At 43.0% G+C, this 22035-nt stretch overlaps 3 protein-coding genes across 3 annotated transcripts in view; 2 read left to right on the top strand and 1 right to left on the bottom strand.

Moving 5' to 3' along the window:
- wasf1 (WASP family member 1) overlaps positions 1 to 1025 on the bottom strand; it is a 71093-nt gene extending 70068 nt beyond the window's left edge. Inside the window, exon 1 of the mRNA XM_078289881.1 lies at positions 910 to 1025. The gene's annotated coding sequence lies outside the window, so the exon portion shown is untranslated. The remainder of the gene's footprint in view (positions 1 to 909) is intronic.
- LOC139926156 (testis development-related protein) overlaps positions 1 to 22035 on the top strand; it is a 404183-nt gene that overhangs the window by 323602 nt on the left and 58546 nt on the right. The gene's annotated exons all lie outside the window — the stretch shown is intronic.
- cdc40 (cell division cycle 40 homolog (S. cerevisiae)) lies at positions 1788 to 21869 on the top strand. Its single transcript, XM_071912575.2, has 15 exons — positions 1788 to 1970; positions 2812 to 2898; positions 3070 to 3199; positions 3325 to 3411; positions 3570 to 3709; positions 4928 to 5024; positions 5364 to 5503; positions 7047 to 7121; positions 7982 to 8027; positions 9929 to 10030; positions 11610 to 11725; positions 12929 to 13062; positions 17720 to 17796; positions 19703 to 19847; positions 21307 to 21869. Exons 1-15 carry the CDS (start codon positions 1788 to 1790, stop codon positions 21482 to 21484), a joined length of 1737 nt encoding a protein of 578 aa, XP_071768676.2. The 3' UTR covers positions 21485 to 21869.

The following is a 22035-nucleotide window of genomic DNA, read 5'->3' as shown; positions in this document are numbered from 1 at the left end:
TGTTCTGGTCTCACATAATGCACCGCATGTCTTCAAGCTGAGACCAGATATGATTCCGGCTACAACAATGATACACGCTGATCTCTGCAAAACATTCACTAAACTGCAATCTTGCCCATGCCCACTTTTCTTGCTGCACTTGAAGTACTACAAAGAAGGTTTCGGATTTCACAAAGCATGATTTTCACTGGGTTGAGGGCTACCATCCCCCATGACTGCAAACCAGGCTGGCTGGAATACGACCCCAGCCCCTATCCTCTCGGAGGCAAGTCGATGCATTCTTAGTGGGAAAATTAAATCACGGCATGCCAGCGTTATTGGTGCTTCGCTTAATCATATTGTACGAAACTGAAACTCCCCAACCCACAAGGCTTGATAGAATATATACACTGCATATTAGATTTGCAAGATGCTAGATTTTCCTCAAATAATAATTTACGAGGTATTGCAAAGATTTGTTGCTCCCCAGTCTCTCACCCACATGATATTCTCCAGACTGAATGTCAATATGCGGCTGGAGCTCATGCAGATGTGGAGCTTTACAATCCAAGCTTCCTTCAAGCGGTCAGTTTACAAATTTAGACTGCACATTTCCTCATACATGAACATACAGTTAGTACTTTTAAAAACACAATTTTGACAAGTTTCGGGTCCTAACGTTGTCAACATTCATTTGCCACATCTGTCACCTGTGTACTGGGTTACTGTGGTTCAGTGATGGCCAGACAGTGTTAAATTACCACGAACGTTACTAGTCAGCTAGCTCCAGTTTGTAATTGTAAAAGATGGTGACAGTTTGCTGTTACTTGCTGCTGTGGTGAGATGCAATAGCGTAGTGGAGTCACATTTTCCAGTGCATAAAAATTCAAGTCGTTAGTGCCAGACGTGCACAATGTTTTATTAAATTACCTGATGCGTTTGTTCAGCTCCTCTTATTTTTTTCCCATTCCTATTGAGTTGTAGAGCATGCCACCGTGTCCAAGAATCTAAATCTCCGGCTTGGGTCCATATTAGTGCTGTCACTGATACCCTCTGTAAAAATGAGTGGAGTCCTGCTGGAAGAGGCAGCAGTGGAGGGGGATCAAAGCACTCTTTTCCAAAGGGATCCTCTGGGTAGAAATTAGAGATATGGGCAGTAAACCTAGTCTGGTCAAGTTGACGACAGGTCCCGTGACAAAGAAATATTCACAAGTTTTGCCTATACGCGGGAAAACCTATTTTTTCCACAGTAACGAATATGAAATGGCGTTGATTCGCAGGAAAATGTCCCTATTATAAACAGTGATAGTGGTACGTACCACTCTATTGTTGGGGCGCGAGAAAGCGTCCCGTGCAACTGCTCGAGGAGGATGATGGAAAACGTGCGCGCCCGTATGATTGGCTAGTTACCTCAAACCGTCATGTTGTGCTGACCAATCGATGGCAGGGTACGGCTAGTCATTTGATTATCCCAGCCCTCACTGTACATATCAAGTCACATTTTATTACAGCATTCATCCATCTCTCAGCCTACTAATATTGATTTTATTCAATGGCATATTTTAATATATTGCCATTTAAGTAATCAACAAGGACAAATATGTTCAATTTTCCATCTCTGCCCTTTTGACAGTTAAAGCACTAAACATTTGGTAGTCAATATTATTCCAATGTTCGTCTTTCTAATTGTTGATATGATGTTTATGACCCAAATAATGGATATTTCTTTAGAAATTACGTTGTATCTTTTTTTTTTTTTACTACGGAAGTACCGCCTTCCTGCTTCCGGTGAATTCACAACATCCAAGATGTCTGCCGCCATCGCTTCCCTCGTTTCGTACGGTAGCGATTCAGATTCCGAAAATGAGTCTGAATCTAATACAAATCCCCAGAAAGTTGACCCGGACGCTACGGCCCACCTTACACCTTTAAAATCTGCGCACACCATGTCGCTGGCTGTTCTCGATTCTGCTCCCGAGGTCGCCGTAAAGGTAAGCTAACCAGCTAGCTAACGTTAGCTTATACGTTACAACCGACGTTAGCTAGCCGCGCAATATCTTTGCTACAGCCGACTTCGGCAAATAACGCGAAGTTATCCCCAAAGCGTTACTGCCTTGTTTTAACCAACTTAACAATAGTAACGTTAGACGTGGCGAACAGGAAGACATAATCTGATTAATAATAACGTTGAGATATTCATACCACCGATAAATTACAATCTGTATTGTATGGAGAGAACGCCACAGCAAACTCCTTTCAACAATCTGGCTCTTTACTGATGCCTTACGTATAACCAAAGCTGCACGCCTGGCAGAACACTACAGATTACATTTTACGACCCAGTTTTCAATACAGCAAACATCTGATACACCAAACAGCGACCGGTATGAATCGGTTGTAAAAGTCGAGGTTTTAGTGAAATAAAATGCTGCTGGGTAAATCATCTAAATGCCGAATTTAACAGAAGACCGATTCGAAGAATATTCGTAACGGTACTTAAGTCGTTCTCTGACGTTACCTGGTATATTAGTGCCGATAAGCAAGGCAGCATTAAATTGTCAGATTTGTTAACGTGCGGTAGTTTGGCGTTACATTTCAGGACTAGAAGACTCCCGTGGATGTGACGTTAGGGAACATTCAAGGCCAAATATTTGAATGCATTGCGCATCTTAATCTCTGAATTAACGTCCAGAGGAATAGGTCAGAATGTATTTGAACAGTTTAGCGAACCTAGGGGAATTGTAACTTGCATTAAGATCTAGCAAAAATGGTACTGTATTGCTTGCCAAACAGCGATGATCCATTTGCTGATTATGTTTATCCTGATGTTAGGAGGCTGTTGAGACAGGCACACACCTGGACCCCTCATTGAAAGAGGTCAACTACAACCCTACATATGAAACCATGTTTGCACCAGAGGTATGTCTCTCAATCATCGGAAGAAACCACTATTGCATAAATTACTATGCCCAGTGTTTCCCAAGCTATGTCTAATATCTGTTATGTGGAGGGGGCAAGCAAAAAGAGAAGTTCCCTGTGAGGATCAATAAGGTATCACTTTATTGTTATAATTGTATTGCTTCCTTTTAGTTTGGGCCAGTGAATCCATATAAAAGCCAGCAGATGGCTGCTCCCAGGAATATGTTATCTGGCTATGCAGAAGCTGCTCACCTCAATGACTTCATGTTTGAACAGCAAAGGAGGACGTTCTCCACCTTTGGTAAGCTGGCCTGTGGCCTCTGTGATGGGCTTGATTGCTGTAGAAAATGTGTAGATGGGCTCCTTCTCAACTTTGCTGTTTTATTTATTTCAATCATCAACCAACTGTCTTCACTCTGCCTGCAGGCTATGCGTTAGATCCATCTGTTGACACAAGCATAATATCCTCTACTAGCTACATTGGGGCAGTGGATGAGGCTGAGAAAAATAAAGGTAATCCTTCATCACCATTGATTGCTAAAGTGTCTATCAGTATCTGACTCTGTGAAGCTGTTTTTATGCCATATGTCTCGCATTGTTTTATACTGTATGAACTATTTATTGAGGGAAAATGAAATTGACCAGAACTCTGGTGGCTCTTCCTCCTCCAGGGCTAACTGTGTTTGAGACTGGATGTAAGAAGTCAGAGAAAAGGAAAAAGGTCAAAGGCGGAGATGCAGCAGAGATTGACAACTTCCTTGGGCCATGGGCAAAATATGCAGATGAGAAAGATGTGGCCAAACCATCAGAGGTAATGCTGTGTTCATCGTAAAATATAAAAATGCTTTGGCTGAATGTTTGAGATTACTGTTCCCTCATAGAAGCAATGGACCTTTGTCTTCTAATATGGCAGCAAGGCTGGAAAACACAGTAATGTCAGGTTTTGACAGTAAGGATTGCCCAGTGGCCCGGAGCCAGTAAGATGTTGACTTGGTCAGTTGATCGTGCACAAAAAATGTTTCTGATCTACTATTTCTTACCCGGCGGTTATATTTGCCTCTCTGCTCTGCTACTGGCCCACTCTCCTCTCTGTTGTGCTTTTTCTAACCAATCACATTGGACGCCGCCTTGGAGTTAGAGAGTTGTGTGGAGTGGACATGGCAGCGGGTACTTCGAATTATATGAAGCAGATTGTAAAAGGATGTTTCTTTTGCTGGGAAAACAACTGTTTCCATGGGCTGAAAATGATGAATCAGTTTCAGCAATTTTTTCCAGCAATGATTTCTGATTATGGTGGATTAAGCTGGCTCATTTTTTTAAAGGCACCGACAGTTACGGCAAACACACGCTCTGTTCCCAGCAGCATCTAGCCTGCATGTTGGCAAAGCGACGCCTCATCAGGTCCGATTAATGTATTGGCAAGATAGATGAATAGAGACTTACCAAGCTCATGAATTTTCCCTCTGGCTTTTTTTCCTATTATTGCCAGCTACATTGACAGAAAAGCTTCTATTGGTTGGCTATGATGGCACATCCATGAATACAGCGGGTGCAACAAGGGTCAATTTATACTTAAGGATTTTGCCGTTGTTCAGAACTAATTTAAAATTCTTTCCTAGTCAATCAATTATGTCGTTTTTTATGTTTGTTTTTAAGTAATTTTTCTGCTATATATTATGAGCTGTCACCAGTATCATACATTTTGTAGTAATAAATCACTTAGATGTATGGAAAAAACATTTTATTTTTGCTTTCTGGACCAGTGAAAATACACAAGGGGCAAGTAGAATTCTGACCTACTGGCCTGACTGGGCAAGTGGAACAAATGTTTTTGTTGAACCCTGCTGTGTAAGAAAATTAAAGGAATTGCACTGAAAAAACATAATTACTCATCTCCTACTTGTTGATCCCCTTTTGCTCCAGCCAGTTCATGGGATAACATCATGGCTTCACTTTGCTCTGTCCGTCTTCTCCACAGTGGCCCAGATGACAAGTGTTTGGTAATACTTGGGTTGTGATTGATTTACAGGAGGAGCAGAAGGAGCTGGATGAGATCACAGCCAAGAGGCAGAAGAAGGGAAGGAACGAGGAAGATGCTCCAGCAGAAGAGAAGACCGTTCTCCATGGTAACCTGCTCTTCTCTGCGTTAAATCTTCTCTGCGTTAATTAGACACTTGAATGACTGTACTACTCACTGAATGAATCATTTTGTGGCTGAGATCATAGTTTTTGTAGTGTGTTGAATGTGAAGAGTATTTGTTTTGTGGATTGCAAAGCAAATGAGTGTCCAGTGATTTAAGACCAAGTCTCTGGAGCCACTGGTCCCCTTGCTGGTCTAGGATTGAATCCCACCAGAGCCTTTTCTTCTGAAAAAAAGGCTAAGGGGAAATGACTGCCCAGAAAAAAATTAGGCAATGGAGCAAGCTTCTTACACAATGTCTCTTTCTGTGTAATTCCTCCCCCAGTCAAAGACATGTACGATTACCAGGGCCGGTCCTACCTCCACGTCCCACAGGATGTGGGCATCAACCTGCGTACTGCGGACGTCCCGGACAAGTGTTACCTGCCCAAGAAACAGATTCATGTCTGGTCTGGACACACCAAGGTCAGTGGGCAGGGACACAGTTTGTGTTTGTGTGTGTGTATGTGCCTTTTACATGGCAGTTAAGAAGTCTGTAGCCTCCTATCTCCCAGCTGTTGGGATGCTCTAGGCTGGCTCTGTTGGTGATGATGAGTGCTAATGTTGCAGGGTTTGTAATTTGAACAGTCTGAGATAAACAGGAGAGCAGTTTTACTTGCGTTGTTTGTGTGTGTATAGACACAAAGAGAGATTTCCATTATATAGTCCTAGTAAGAATTTCAGAGGCAGTAAAAAGCTCCTGGGTACTCTTGAATAAACTCATAACACAACCCAAGATGAGCAGAATGTCCCTGACATCCATGGTTATTCTGCATTATTCAAAACAGTACCTTTTTAATACAAATATAATGGCTAACACAAGCCTCTTCTGAGTTACTCCAGAGATGATATGATTCAAGCTTCAGATCTGCCAGTCTGCTTCAGGGAGAGAGGAATCACTCAAGTCTTAAATTGGCCTCCATCCACTCTGTGCAGGAACATTCACCGCCTTCATAATCTAATTTGAAATACAAAGAGGGATGAAAAGACAGTAAGCAAGTGGAAGTGCTCATGTTGAGATAATGGATGGATGCGGGGAAGGCCCTACAGTGTGACACAAGTTTTGTGTCATATTTTTCAGAGAGAGCTTGGTAATTTGAAGAAAGTCATCAGAATCTGTACGGCTGTTGCAGAGGCAGCATGGCATGCTCATAATCTTTGCCTTGGTAGCATTAGCTTATGTCTCCCCATAGATCTGCTTTATTAGTGACAGAACTGGTCATGTCCAATCAAACTCTAGCGCGTGAATACATACAGTACATTCTGTACAGTAAAGAGAGATGATGTGGTGTTATTTCATTTTGGTTGGCTGTCCCCATGTTAAAATGTCAACTCCACTGGACTACAACTAACTACTTTAGATGCGTCACACATACTATGGCCACAAACAAACAATATCTGTTTGGATTTTCAAAAGTTTGTGTAATAGCTGTTATCTATGAAGTCCAAATATGCTGTGTGCAAAATTTCATGGAGATTCAATCAGCTTTGCAGGAGAAATAGCACAAAATTGATTTTGTGTAAAATTCAAAATGGTGGAAAAACTATCAGGGTGGAAATGAAACCAGTATGTGCAATGGATTTGTCTTGAGCTGAGGAGACGGAGGGGAAAAAAGGTTATATTCTACGCCATACAGTTCAGGAGTTAATGGCCAAAGCGTGAAATTGCTCGTTACCGCGCCACCGTCTGGCTGATCGGTGTAATTGTTTTTCGCTGAGTAGTTGTGGAGATTTGAAACATATCCACCAAATACGGTTGCTCTGGGACTCACGGTCTCTGAGCTCCAGATCAATTTAAGGCAGAGAAAGAAGAAGCAGTGAGAAAAATCCTAACAGAAACAATAGGGATCCAGCACCTGCAGTGCTTGGACCCATAATAATGACATGTATATGCGTGATAAGGAGCACTGTTGTCCGCCTAAGATGAGATATGCGGTTAATAAATATTTTGTCTGTCTCTTTTTTGCAGGGCGTCAGTGCTATCCGACTGTTCCCCAGCTCTGGTCATCTTCTCCTCTCCTGCTCCATGGACTGTAAGATCAAGGTATGGAACACTACTGGATGCCGTTTTTAAAAATACATGAAAGTACCACAGAGACTTTTAAATGAATACACAGACGAGTTTTTACAAGGAAGCCCTTTGATCATTTTACCATTGTGCAATGAGAGGCTTGGTAGCGGTTTCATCTAATGAGTGTTCAGTGTTTGGGGTGTTGCTTTGCTTTTGGGATGATGCACTGATAGCTTGTATTCTCCACTAAAGATGCACTGTATTCTGAAGTCTTATAATGCAATCATAGCAAACAAAATATATACTGGCCAACGAAGTGACATTGTTACCCATTTTCACATCACACAGTAGCAAACTGATGAAAATGCTTATTTGTCAAAAAAGTTGTGTATTATTTTAACCTTTGCCTGCTTTCACTTATAAATTCTCTTCATCCTTTCCTTCTCTTTGAGCACACAGTTTGCCTTCCCTTCACCAGTAAAAGATGTCTTTCTCATCTTTTTGTATTGCCCGAGGCTCAGAGAGAAAACCATTTCCCCTCGTTCTCCTTCCATCTCTATCCTTTTTTCCCCCATCCCTGACTAATCGAAGCTGTCCTGCTGTTATTGGAGTAGACCCGCTAGTTTCAGTCGAAGAGCCTCGCCGAGCCTCTTACCTGTAACTGTGTGACAGTAGTCTAACTAACACCCTGCTGGTTCGAAGGAGAGAGGGGCTTACAAGTTTTAATGAGGCCTATAGTGTGTTGTGAGCCGGCCTTCACCTCTTAGTATGCGCTTGAAGGAGCCCTGTTGTCCGTCTGTTGATGGAGACGCCGACTGTCTGTCAAACCCTGTCAGCGGAACATAGTGGTTTTGGCAGAATCTGTGTTCACCTTCCTTTTCATCTCTCCGCAGCTGTGGGAAGTGTACAACGAGAGGAGGTGCATGCGGACGTTTATTGGTAAGTGAGCCGAGTCCTCAAAACGCACCGGTCCCCCTTTCCCAATTTAATTTAGTCTCCCTCTGCCTCAGCACATTGAGGGATTAATGCAAATTCACACATAATCCAAGGTAAACTAATCGCCAGGCAATGGTATCAGAATGTTGTGAAATTCAACACCGAAGCAGAGCGGTTTACCACCAACAACGGATCATACAGTAAGCAAACAAGCTGACGTGAAATATAGTCCAAGATCTGAAACGCAGTCCGCCTTTAGGGAAATACACAGAACAGTGGCAGAATGTGAGCTCAGCGTTACCGGGACGTTAATGACACGTCTGCTGACCGTCGAGGGGAAGGTGTGTGGGGTTTTTATTTTTTTGGGGGGGGGGTAATGCATGCAGGTCACTCTTCCCAGAGACAGTACGCTGTCAGAATGGAGATTGTTTCCCTTCAGCTGTGGTTCTGCTTGTCAGCTCCTTCACACGGCATGTATAATTCAACAGCCCAGGGGCCGAGGGGGGCAGGAGAGGGGCAGGGGCAACGGAGGGCACAAGAGAGGGAGAGGAAAGGGCGCGCGAGAAGAAAGCACACAGCTTAGCAGTGAATAAACCGGAAAGAGAGCGAGCGAGCGAGCGAGCGGGGAGTTTGTGAGTGGGAGTCGCAGCAGAGGCGCAGATGTTGTTGTTGTTGTTAATTTTTTTGTTTTCATCAGCATGGTTTTAAAAGTAGATAGCCAGGCTGTACGGTGCATATTAGGTCTTCACTACATTGTTGCTCTCAGCTCCATCACCCAGCTGTCTTGTATATTTATTATTTCTGCCACACTACAACAAAGACTACTTTTTTTCCTTATTGCTCTAGTATGTTGCACAACTCAGGGATGTGTTTTTTTTTTTCATTTCTAATAAGAAATTCTTTTCATTTATTATGCAGATTACTGTTTTTCTACCCTTTCCCGTTTTTTTTTTTTTAAACATCTTACATTCTTACACTCCCTATTGATTAGAAGAGATTTGAAAAGCATTTTTATTAATGTCATCTTTGATGGCAAATCTAAATTCAATTCATTATGCTTCTGTGTGTTATCTATAATGAACCGTACTCTAATTGGAGAACACACAGTTGCTGTGTTTTTCTGCTCGGAGTTCATCGGAATCACCAAGCAAGAAGGAATAGTTAAGAATATATTAAGTTGGAGGGGTGTGCATGAATGAGTATGAATATCATTACGTGTGTATTTTCATGTTTGGATGCAGCAGTCTGGAAGGGAGGGTGTATTTGATTTCATGTGTGCCCTGGTTTCTGTTTGTAGTGTGTGTGTGTGTGTGTGTGTTTGTGCACACACACACACACACACACCATCAAGGCTTTCTGCAGCAGCAGCATTGCCTTTGGTCTGCCAGAAAGCCGGGTTAGAGCAAGCGAGCGGGCAGGCGCTTAGCCTCAGTGGGCTCTGTTATCGCCGTGGAAACTGTGTAGCCCTGATGAAAGCCAGTTTTACAAGGGAGGCGTCTGAGTGCACCGAGCCCCAGAGGGACCTCGCCTCACCTAGACTGTTTTGAGAGAGAGCCAGGGGGTTGCATGGATTGGGATTAGGAAGAGAATAAGGGAAGGTAGAAAATACTAATGGAGCCTGTCTCTCTCTTTTTTTTCCCCTCTTTCCTCCTCTCTCTCCTCTCCAAGCTCATTTAAAGATTCCATTCCCCTCTTCTCCTTCAGCTCACTTCATCTCTCTTTCTCAACAACCCTTATTTCCCTTGACCAGATTTCATATTCCTCAAATGAATCGGGTATCAAAGGAAGGCAGCTGGGGGGGGGACTCGGTAACAAGGCTGGGGAACATATGCAAGTGAATTTTCATGGCCTATATGTACTTATTTGTTTATAATATGTGTGTAATTTCCCATGCCTCACTTCAGGTCACAGTAAAGCAGTACGAGACATTTGCTTCAACAACACCGGGACCCAGTTCCTCAGCGCTGCCTACGACCGCTACCTCAAGCTCTGGGACTCGGAGACAGGTAGGCTCCACCACTCTTACCTAGCAGCCAGTCAAGGGAAGCCACCTGAACATGTCTGAATACCTACTGTGAGAGCATACAGAAGAAAACCTTGTTCTGTGCTCACCGTGCACAATGTAGTCAAAAGCTGTAATTACTAGTGTTGTCATTATGACAAAAGTTTCAATACTACTACAGGGCCATTGTGAAAGATTGAATTCAATATTGGAATTTTATGAATGTTCAACACTACTGAAATTATAGATGTAATATAGAAATATGAGAAGAAAAAAAATGGCATTGTTAAATAGGTGTGGAGATGGGGAGATTGCTAAAAAAAGTATTTTTTCTTTTCATTGTGACTTTAAAAGAAGAGAGATTGGAGTAGACAGAGCCTCAGTCTGGCTCTTAACTGTGGACTGCAGCAGTCAGCGCAAATTTCACCAGAGTTTAACGGCTGAAAGCATGGCAACAGTGTCAAATGATCCATCACATCTTGAACTAAATCCCAGTCCACCTAAACAGGTTGACAAAACTGGTTCTAGGAGTGAAATATGGAGCTATTTTGCTTTGCTGACAGCTTGGCAACACATTGCTTGATGGTTTTGCCTGTTGGTGTGGTATCATAGTAGCATCAAATTTTTAGATATGAACCTTAATATCAAAGTCTAATTTGTGTATTGTGATGATGCTAGTACTTACAATTTAGCTCCACTTTGAATCTGAGCAGGTTGTGCAATTCAACACATCATTGGTGAAGTATTCTCTGTGATTTCTTTAAATGGAAGGTAAGGTCCTATAAATCAAACTGTCTATGGCCAGACTGCAAAGACACATTCACCAGTGACCTGTGTGTGTGTAATCAAGGGCCTCTCTTATCACTGGTGCCACAAGATTCCCTGTTACTTCTCCCTGTTGCCCTTCCATCTTATTTTTCACCCCCTTCACCATTGCAGTGTGCCATTCCAGCAGAGGGCAGAAGAGAGTTTAATCATCCACTTGTTGCTCTCAGGATCCCCTTTGAAGCCACATTAACTGAGCACTTGTGTTGATGGAGGTCATAACAACAGGGGGAATAGGTTCCTTACTTTTCTTGTCAATCATTGTGATGGTTGAGTTTGGTTTGAATTGGTTTGAATTGCGCTGTTTTGTTTTTTTCTGCATTTGTACGTAGCAGTGATGCTTGGGAGGTATTTTTAGTATTGATTCCATATCTGTCCCAGTTATGTTTCAAGTGCTGGATGTTGTGCTAAAAGCATTATGTTGTTTTTACAAAAACATTAATTCTAAACTTTAGGACTTCGTTTCTTGGTATTTTAGTGGGGAATTTAGCTGAATCATCAGTTATTTTCATTTGCCATTTTCTCTAGTAGTGGTGGTAGCATCATCCCTGTGGTGATTCACCCCTGCTGAATGAATACAGAGGAAACACTGCATTTACTGTGCTATAGCTGAGCTGTAGCTGCCTGCAGGGACAGAGCAGACAGCATTGCAAGTTGCAGACTATCTCCTTGACTTTTAAACAACTTGAGTGTACCTTTCTGAAAAGCCAGTGTGGATTGTTCTGGAAGTGTGACTTTCAATTTGCTTCCCTCCACAGGCCAGTGCATCTCCCGCTTCACCAACAGGAAGGTGCCGTACTGCGTCAAGTTCAACCCAGATGAAGACAAACAGAACCTCTTCGTGGCCGGCATGTCAGATAAGAAGATTGTTCAGGTAAAGTCGACGTTTGCTGCATTGCGAACCGTTAGCGGCGTCAGATTCAAATCCCGTCATCACCCCGCGTGTATTTCCCAGTCGACCAGGCAGATGCACGCATGCATTTCCATGTATACACACACACACACACACACACCTATGCCCACAGGAGCGTGAAATACACTCCTGTCTCATCTAAACACTAGTGTGTATGTGTAGTTGTGTGCATGGCGAGAGGCTCAGTGGGTGACAGGACTAGAGCAAGTCATTAATCATGGGCAACGTTAAGGTGGAGCAGAGGGAAGAGAAAGATCCATGATAAAAGTGGCAACTCCATAGCTACTGTTAGGTAAACTGTTTTTAGAACAAGGAAGCCTGAACCACTGCAAATGAAGATCGTTGATTTCTGTGTCAGCAACATAATTAGAGAACAGGCGGACAGAGCGGTATCCGAGTTAGAGCTGCACATTTAATTGTGTAGTCCGTGCTTTTAGTTTCCACGATTAATAATCATATGATTCAAGCATAGAGAAATGTTGAATTTTGTTTCATTTCACTTTGAGTGTCCACTGTAGTCGAAAATAGTCAAGATTTTGATGTAAGATGCAAAACGTTTCCCCCCCTTAATCATATACGTATAGTAGTCATGATCATAATATCTAGCAAAATAATCATTAAATCGTGCAGCCTAAGTCTGAGTTTGAGAACAGATGGCTCCTCTTGAGAACAGCTGAGGAGTGGGATAAAAAAGATCATAAATAGAATTGGATGTTATATCCGTTTGGACTGAAATGCATCCTATTGACTGTTGCCCGGAGGTCTGTTCTGTTTGGTTGTCCGTCTTTTACATTTTATGCGTGGATAATGTTTTTCAAAAAGAAATGAATGTTGGAAGACTGGGGCCTGCCTAATAGCTGATTAGTGTCACCGCATCACCGCAGTGAAGTCATTTCACTGCATCAGCGCAATTAAAACCGCTCTCAGAGTAAGTAAATCCCACACTACGGACGCCTCTTTGCTTCTTTTGCTAAAAGTAAGACAAGTTGGATTTATTCTGCTAATCAGCGCAGCACAAGAGGAGTCAGAACGTGCCTGAAATGAAACCAGTTTGGTGGGATTTTGTTAATCCATTTTAATATTTTTTTTGTTTTGTTTTGTTCTGGCTCATAGTAGATAAACATGTCTCCTCTCTCTCTGTTTGTCTTTGTCTCTCTCTGCCAGTGGGACATCAGGACAGGCGAGGTGGTGCAGGAGTACGACCGTCACCTGGGCGCCGTCAACACCATCACCTTCGTGGACGAGAACCGTCGCTTTGTCAGCACATCGGACGACAAGAGTCTTCGAGTATGGGAGTGGTGAGTACTCAACAGTCTATTTAAACAGCCTGAAGTACTAATGCAGTATGAGTAGTGTCCACGTACCTTTGAGCAAGGCACACAACCCCCCAGTACTGAGTGGCCAGCTGCCAGGATAAATCCATGTAACGGTTTGAATGTGAAGCAGAGTGTTCCTGAAGAAGTATTCATGCTCATTCAACCTTCCCTGGTTAAATAAAGGTTACAAATTTATGAGGACTAGAACATAAAACAATGAATAGGTAGAGACAGCAGAAGGACAATTGGTGGGATTTGAACTCTATGCAGATGCTGTATATGTGGTTGCAAAGCTGTAGTGTTACGACTGTTACAGCCTTTTTGTGATGCATCACAGTGACCTCAGTTGTTTCTGTGTTTTTGCCTGTCCTCTTTAACAATGAGCCTGAGGACAAACATTTGAACTACAAACAAATCTATATTGGGGGTTCTCTTCTGAAGAAGCGGTACACTTGTGCTGCTCACTGCTCCTTTCGTCAGTGTCGTTAATGAGAAGGGTAGACCTCATCAAACACATCAAACCTTCAGCCGGTGCTTTCTTGGACAAAAGTCGCCCAGCTGTGCTGCTAATCTGCTCTGAGTCATAGCCTCCGCCACGCATTGCCTGCTTTACATGCTTCTCGTTCGCTGGGAGAATCTTTTTTTTTTCTTCTCTCTTTTGGAGCCAACATGCATTGACAACGTTCCAGCAATAACCCCTGTGATCCCAACACCCTTGCCAAGGCATATTTGAATAAATGATAAGGATTCTGCACTGGTTCTACAAATTAGCGTACTGGAATGGGGGATGTGCCGGGTTGACTGGCGGGTCAGATGGAGTTTAAATCTGCTCCTCTCCATGTAACTTCTCCCCTGGTTTCCTTCTCTGCGAGCGCTGTGGTGGCAGAGACGACCACATTTCTTGTTATCTCACTTACTCACTTAATCACACATTTACTTGTGTTTTCCCTGCTAGTTTATTTATTTATTTATTTCAGTGTTTCCCCTATATGCACCTGGCCGCTGCTGAAATATGACCGCCGCTGCTGAATTATTATTTTTTTTACGAGAGGAGAGGGCTCCGTCTTATCTCTTTAGAAACTAACGTTATATTATTTTGCGCTACGGACGCTTCATATCCAGGTCAATTCACACACCTGTGAGTAAAGCATATAAACGAGAAACTTTGCGCTTACCTGATAATGTCAGCACAACGATTATAACAACAAGCACCGGGTAGATGTCAACAATGAAGCAAGCAATGCTGATCACAGATTCAGGATTATCATTCTCCGAAGGGAAAACAGTCCCGCAACTTCATGTGAGTATCGCACAGTAACGTTACAGCAAACGCAATCATTTGATAGGAATACGCAAGGAAACACATCTGTGAAATAAACAACATTTGGAAGATCCATCTTGATACAAAGATAGTAGGTATTCCACATGCACCGATAGTTTTCTTCTTCCTGGAGGCGGGCCTTACTGTGCGCGAGGGCCACCGTGACGCGCGGAAGCTGTCAATCTCAAAGACAACTGACAGATTCCCTCACAGAGATATTAACGTTACATATTATTTGGATAGGATTCCCTTAAAGAAACATCATAAATGTAAGTTATTTTATCATTGAAAATGTCATTACATTTAAGTAAATTAACACTGTTTGATAATACAACAGTGTGGTGATGCAAGTTCATTCTGGAAAAAAGGACAGTTAAGAATGAATAATTGGAAGAATGAATGACAGCTAGCTAGCCGCTAGCTAACACCCAGTGGATGTAAACGGTCACCCAGTGGGTGATATGGGTCACACATAAACTAATAGCTTGTTTGTCAAATCACGTTTGAAAAAAAAAAAATTTGCACACGCGCTTCACCTCCGCTGCTACAACTCCATCCTAGGGGTAACACTGTATTTATATTTTAAAAATGTTCTCCTGCCATCTATGTCTGTGCTCAGCGGCCAATCAATGGAGCCCACCAAGAACGGCTCGCAAATTGGCCGGGGGGCTCCTGCGGCGATAAACAAACTCTGGTGTTTGCTGCTCAAAGATGATAAATATTTAAAGACCTGCTGATAAAGGAAGCTTCCTGGGGATTCTTGGAAGGGGGGCTTTTCATTTGAGGCGCACTAGTGTAGAGTATTTTTTTTTCTTTCCAGTGCTGCCCAGGTCTTCTTCTAATATGAGGGATTTGGGATAAACTGGTGAGAAAAGTGTAGGATTTATGCTTTTCACATGCCCTTGTTAGTCCAAGAGAGATGAAGGGAAGGAGTGAAATGTTGATATAACGATGTGGAGCAAAAGAACAGTATTCCGGCAGTCGACTTTGTACATTTGTAAGGGTGGGGGATGGGGGACGGGGAGGACTCCCATGGGCTTTGTTAGTGCAGCGTGGGAGCGAGCGGGCGGGAGGTATGTTTGGGCCGAAGAGAGGCTTTACTGTCCCCCTTCTCTCCCACGGATACCACCTGGCTCTTGGCTGGTGTCTCCTCTCCTCTCCCCTCACCCTAACCCTCCTCGTGAGAGCTACTGCACAGCAGCGTTAGGCTGAATTCACCAGAACGGAGTCTCATATCACCAGAACAGAAGCGAAGAAGGCTGGCAGAGAGGGACGCAGAGAGAGAGAGAGAGAGAGCACGAAGGATGGTGAGAAGAGATTGTGAGGCAGCAAATCTAGAAGTCAGTCATGGTGCAAACGCCCACACATAATTGAAATTCTATCCTCATTTTCATACACACACTCAAGAGTTTTTCGGGGGAGAGACTAGTTTATCTGTAGCAGAGGTTTATCATCAGGGAACGGATAGTCGGTGTACGCGTCGGAGGAGGATTACAATCAATATAAAATGCGCTGCGCCGTGCCAGCGGGGGGAATTAGCTCTTCATTATAAAGACATCGTTCAGAGAGGGATGACGCTACGGACTTGGAGGAGCATTTGGGATGATGATGATGGATGGAGGAAAAGAGAGAGAGAAAAGATGTAAAGACGGCAGAGTCAAAGCGAAGGGCAGTGTTAGACTCAACATCACTGGATGGAAAGTGAACAGCTATTTCCATTTCTGTTTATTTCCAGTATGCTTCTAGCTTGTAATACGGAGGCTCAGTTTTCTAGATTGACTTTCACTCACACTGCTGACCTCCTTTTAAAAAAAATAAAATAAAATAAAAATAAAAAAAGCCCTCCCCCACCCAAATTTCAATCATAACAGGATCTAAAACGCTTTACTGATACTGATGGGCATGCTAGAGCAGAATGGTTGCCGTCATCTGAAAGCACAAAATAAAACCGTCACTTTACTCTGCTCTGCTGTCGATAGTAATTATGGTTTGTAAAATCCAGCCACGCTGTCATTTCTCCCCTTACTTCCCAACACCAAACAACAGCGGCTTGTTTCATTTTCTTCACAGTAAGAGAAGTGCAGGTAGTGTCAGTGCCAGTCCCTGTGTGACAGATTCCCCACAGGCTGATTATAAACCTTAACCTCAACTTCACTGCAGACCTTATGCCTAAACAAATAAAGTTCATTTATAGAAAAGTACTGTTTTTTCCCCCCCAAATTCCCTAATCTTGATCAAGGTGATACATGACGAAGAACAATAAATCATCTATTATTCATCAACATCCCTAGCTTGTAGATTGTTTTTTCACATGCCTTTCCTTTCTTCCTCTCCGAAAAAGAAAAAAAGAAATCATCCCCCTCAACCCTCCAAATTCTCTCCAAACAAGAAACATTCACATCGGTTATTTCTGGAGCTCAGAAGGAGCGATCTGACGCTTTGTTTTGTTTTCAGAGTTTAGCTTGGCTTGTCTGCAGACATTGGCTCTGACAAACCCAGAGGCCCCTTTTTAATGTTCGTGTGCGCGTGCATTTTACGCTCGACTCTTCTTCTTTAGTTCTTCAAAGCCCATTTTTGGTGTGGTGCCTGTGTGCGATCGCTTTGCTCCAGCTGTTAGTCATCACACAGAGAGATGGGAGATGTGGCCTCGGTTTAGGCAGCGAGCAAGACGAGCTGCTGCTCTCTGGTATATATGGGCATTTGGTACACAAATGCATACACACACACACACATAGTCAGACAGAAACAGACACATTAGTCACACTCATGCATGTAATCTGCACCAAGTCCCACAGGTCATTGTCATGCACACTTAAAAAAAAATTGGCACACGATCAGGCTGCCATGTGTGCTCATACACACACACGCACACACACACGGCACTGTAGAATTGGTTGATCTTGTGCAGACCACTAAAGCTCAGATAGCGAAGTTTCATTCCTCTCCCGCAGCAGAGAGACAGAACACAGAGTAAACGAAGGGGAGGGGGGAGGGGAGGTGAAAAAAGGAATAAGAGATTACTAAATAATTGGATGCCGGTACAGTCGGCGGCGCGGCATCAAAACTAACATCTTTCAGATTGCATGGAATTACTTACATAGCTGTGATGCTAATACCGTCTGGTCTTTCACCATAGCTGTTTTCCGTTCAGTAATGAGCAGTTTTTGAGATGGCATATAAGCTGTGCTAGGAAGCAAAGTACAGCTTTGTGAATGCTTCCTTTTGAGTTCTTCACGCTTCAGTGAGGCTAAGGTTGTTCTCTTAGCTCGCGTTTAATCCATCTTCAAGTGTCCTCACCATGCTATGTGTGCTTTCCAGGGACATCCCAGTGGACTTCAAGTACATCGCTGAGCCCAGTATGCACTCCATGCCGGCTGTTACGCTCTCTCCCAATGGTGAGTACTAGTCAATCATGGCAAAACACTCATAAGCACACAGTCATACAGAGGACACTGGAGAGCATAAATCTACATTGCTACATTAAAGTAGATTCATGCCTGCTAGCATTGGACAGTGTTCAGAAGAATAACAAGGCTGGCTCAGTTCAGCTTTATTTTTTTAGATTCATGAGTAGTCTACAAGATGTGTGTCTCACTGGGAGATGAGAATAGAGTAGTTCAGGAATAGAGTGACCCCTTCTTCCACTTAACTGAATGGATGAGCTTGCATAGAATGGGACATGGGCGAAGTAGCCAATCAGTGGCCAGTGTGTTTGCCAGGAGAAAGTTGACCAAGTCACTAAAAAGTTTGTGAGCAGCACACCGCAAAAACGTTTCATCAAACAACCCGAACAGAAGTAACAGATGGTCTTCCCTTCCGAACGAGACACTTCTTTTTGAAGCATGAGTTCCCTGTTGCTCTCCATCAATTTCAACCACCATCAAACTCTCCCCTTCTGTCCTCATCCATTTCCTTTCCTCTCTCCCTACTCTGATTCCTGCCTCCTTTCCGCTCTCCCTCCCTACTGTCTTCCTTCCTTTGGGCAGTGTTCATATTTGTCCCGACATGGTTTGTTTCTCTTCAGTGTGTGAATAATGAATGTGTTCTCAGTGGGAGACCATTCAGTTTCCTCTCACGCCTAAATGGCACCCAGTACCCCCCCGCCCCCCCGGCACCGCATCCAGAGCCTCTCTTCTATTTTCTCTTTCCCCGTCTCTTCCTATCTTAACAAAAGAGATGGAGCACGAGTGTGCTGGTGAAATTGGCCAGGTTTTTTTTTCATTCCCCCGCATCTACTGCAGTTGACATTTGTGGATAATAGTGTCTTTTTCATTTATGCTTTGGAAGGGAAGTTGTAAGAAGGAAATGCACACACACACACACACACACACCCCCCCCCAGCATTGGATCTCTTTCTCATACACACACACACACGCTTTCAACCAGTTTAATAATTTCCATCGTGTTCCTTTTCAAGAAGTGCAGTGATTCGTGAAATGCTTTGACGCTGAAGCGCTGCCTCCATCACTGTGTTGTGACTTTGAGACTGCAGTGTTGTCAGGAGCAGAAATGCTCTGCCAAGTAGATTTCAGAGCAATCACTGATCAAAACTTTCATTTTCAAAAATTTCCTTTCATATTTTCCCGAATAGCCTGGATCTTTCCCATGTAATGGTGTTGAGTGATGTGTCACCGCCCTTTGGGGGGGTATAGTCCACTCAAACTCGCATTACCATTCTTCTTCTTGCTATAAAAGCTTACCTAGCTATTGTTCCTGGCTAATGGGTATCCAATGGGTATCTTAGTTAAATTTCAGTTCAAGCTACACAAAGCTTAATCAAGCACTTTGTGGCTCGTAAATATGCATGAACGGTTTCCCTCAAGCATATTCTACCAAATGCCATGCCCCTACTGTTGAACATTTCACTCCAATCAGAGTTGTTATGATGCCAGTTTCAGCCTATACTATACCAGAACAAGTGTGCCAGTGGCAAGCAGGATCATGATGCCACACCAGAGATACTGCAGTCTGCTTGCTGATTAACATGCAGGTCTAGAGAATCAGACTAATGGGACTAACTGGCAAGCTGGTCAGCTCTTTTACATGTTTGCCTTGCCATTCCATTCTTTAAAATTTGGATGTTTGCATGTTGCTCATATTATTACTACCAACACAAGCTGCTGTCCTGTATGGACCATGAAGTTTGATACTGTACTTAAAATACTTTAGATACCATAATACTTTGGTATCACATGTATTGTAAGAGTTTGGTATTGCAGTATTATGACAGTATTTAAGTATTGTGCCACTTAACATGAGGTTAATGTTAGCTTCATGCTGCTTGCCTATGTCCAACCCCAGGTAAATGGCTAGCCTGCCAGTCTATGGACAACCAGATTCTGATCTTCGGGGCCCAAAACCGCTTCCGACTGAACAAGAAGAAGATCTTCAAGGGCCACATGGTGGCTGGCTATGCCTGCCAAGTGGACTTCTCCCCAGACATGAGGTAGGCCTCTACTTTCTTATTCAATTTCCTGATTCCACCCCCAGAAGGGAAACGGATGAAGTGTTATATTATTGCCACGGGAGCCAGACTTCAGGTCACAAGGTGTACGGTGAGGATTCTCACCGTTGATTTGATTGGGGAGAAAACATGAATGTATATCAGCAACAGGGAGAAAAAAAGGGAGGAAAAGAAAGAACAAACAAGCCATAGCATGCCAGGAAATAATGACGCTGCATTAGATCAACAGAAAGATGTGAAAGGCAGTAGCACCTAAGTTAATATAATAAAAAGTGTAAGTGGGAGGCTATTCATTCTGTATTTTTTAAAAATGGTCCACACAGTGCAGTCGCTGTAACCCAAGAGCAAATTCTTTTGATGCTACAGCCTGCTCCTCTTCTTTTCCCAGGATCTTTCTCCCCATTGTTTGTACAGTATGTCAAAGCATCGTTAATTTATTGTTAATGGCCAAAACGTTCATGGTAAACCTGGGAGTGCTCCAAACTGATTAAGCCAGTGAAATAAATACAGGCCAGCAAAGGTTCAAGTCTAAGAGTGTTGGAAATGTCTTGATGAGAGGAGGTAGGCAAAAAACAACAAAACAAAAGAATCACAATCACTTTAATACAATAAATGTACAATAATTTGTCCTGGTGAACACAGGGGCAAAGACATGTGGATGTACTGAATCACACAGAGTAAGAATTGACTTGGTGCTCAGTAGGGTTGCAACTAACGATTATTTTCATTGTCGATTAATCTGTCGATTATTTTCTCGATTAATCGTGAAAAATGCCGATCAGTGTTTCCCAAAGCCCAAGATGACGTCCTCAAATGTCTTGTTTTGTCCACAACCCAAAGATATTCAGTTTACTGTCATAGAGGAGTAAAGAAACCAGAAAATATTCACATTTAAGAAGCTGGAAAAAAGAGTTTTGACTTATTTTTCTTAAAAAATTACTCAAAACGATTAATTGATTATTAAAATAGTTGGCCATTAATTTAATAGTTGACAATTAATCGATTAATCGTTGCAGCTCTAGTGCTCAGTATATTCAGGTACAGATGCCTCTGCTTGCCTCTCATCCTCTCCTCGAAAATGAGTCCATTTGATGGAGAGCTGTTGAGAACAGCCTCTTCTTAGCACCTAATATATATATATACATGCTCCACCAGGAGAGCTAACTAGGGCAGTCCAACACCCTAATTTTAGCCGAAACACCAATTAAGACCTCTTCCTCCACTCTTCTCACCTACCACCGCTCACGCCTACCAGCAGATGCCCCAACTTCCTTTCAGTAACCATGGCAACACTGCAACCCCTGCCTCGAGTAAAGACCCAAATGCAGACTCCCACCTTTCGGCAGGTGAAGTGGAAACGCGAGTCATTTTTAGCAAAGTCCTAACCTCACTCTCATCTTTCTCTCTCTCTTTCGTTTGTCCGCCCGCTCCTCTTCCCCAGCTACGTCGTGTCGGGAGATGCGGACGGGAAGCTGAACATTTGGGATTGGAAGACCACCAAGCTTTACCACAGGATCAAGGCTCACGACAAGGTGTGCATCAGCGCCCTGTGGCACCCGCACGAGACCTCCAAGGTCATCACCTGCGGCTGGGACGGACAGATCAAACTCTGGGACTAGACCCGTCCCGGTCCGGTCGAGACGGAGAGGGACCGCTTGTCCCATGGATTTTTTGTGAAATACCACAGTGAACGCCACAGGACTGGTATCCAGTCTTATTGTAGCAGTGTATTTTTGTACCCTGTAAAGAGAGCTGGCTATATGTATTCATGTACTATCTGTGCAAAGATAAACGCATGCATACCGTACATTTAAAAGTTGCTTCTACTACAAAAGCTGTTAGAGGGTTAACTCACTGTCTTTTATTCATCCGTGTTCTTTCCCTGTTTTAATTTGTGATATCAGTCATGTAGTATACTTTTTTTTTTTAATCCCGGGGAAAAAATAATTCTTCATTTTTGATTATGTGTCTATCCCTTTGTGGAAATAAACATTTTGTACATTTTGCCTGTCAAGAAAATCTGGCATTGCTTCCTTTTAAATCTAAAACTTTCTCTTTTTTGCTGTATCATGAGTTGTGGAAGGTCAGATTTTACATCAGAAAATGTTGAATTTCTCCTTCACCCTTCATCATTAAGTCAAAACAAGTACAAAACCCATCATGAAAGTAA

Source organism: Centroberyx gerrardi, chromosome 18 (assembly GCF_048128805.1).
Source record: "Centroberyx gerrardi isolate f3 chromosome 18, fCenGer3.hap1.cur.20231027, whole genome shotgun sequence".
Lineage (NCBI taxonomy): Eukaryota > Metazoa > Chordata > Actinopteri > Beryciformes > Berycidae > Centroberyx > Centroberyx gerrardi.
This window is presented reverse-complemented; position numbering and strand designations above follow the sequence as displayed.

Coding starts and splice junctions, on each gene's coding strand:
- cdc40 (XM_071912575.2), top strand. CDS start 1,788: ATGTCTGCCGCCATCGCTTCCCTCGTTTCGTACGGTAGCGATTCAGAT. Junction 1,971..2,811: donor CTCCCGAGGTCGCCGTAAAG/GTAAGCTAACCA, acceptor TCCTGATGTTAG/GAGGCTGTTGAGACAGGCAC. Junction 8,028..9,928: donor GTGCATGCGGACGTTTATTG/GTAAGTGAGCCG, acceptor GCCTCACTTCAG/GTCACAGTAAAGCAGTACGA.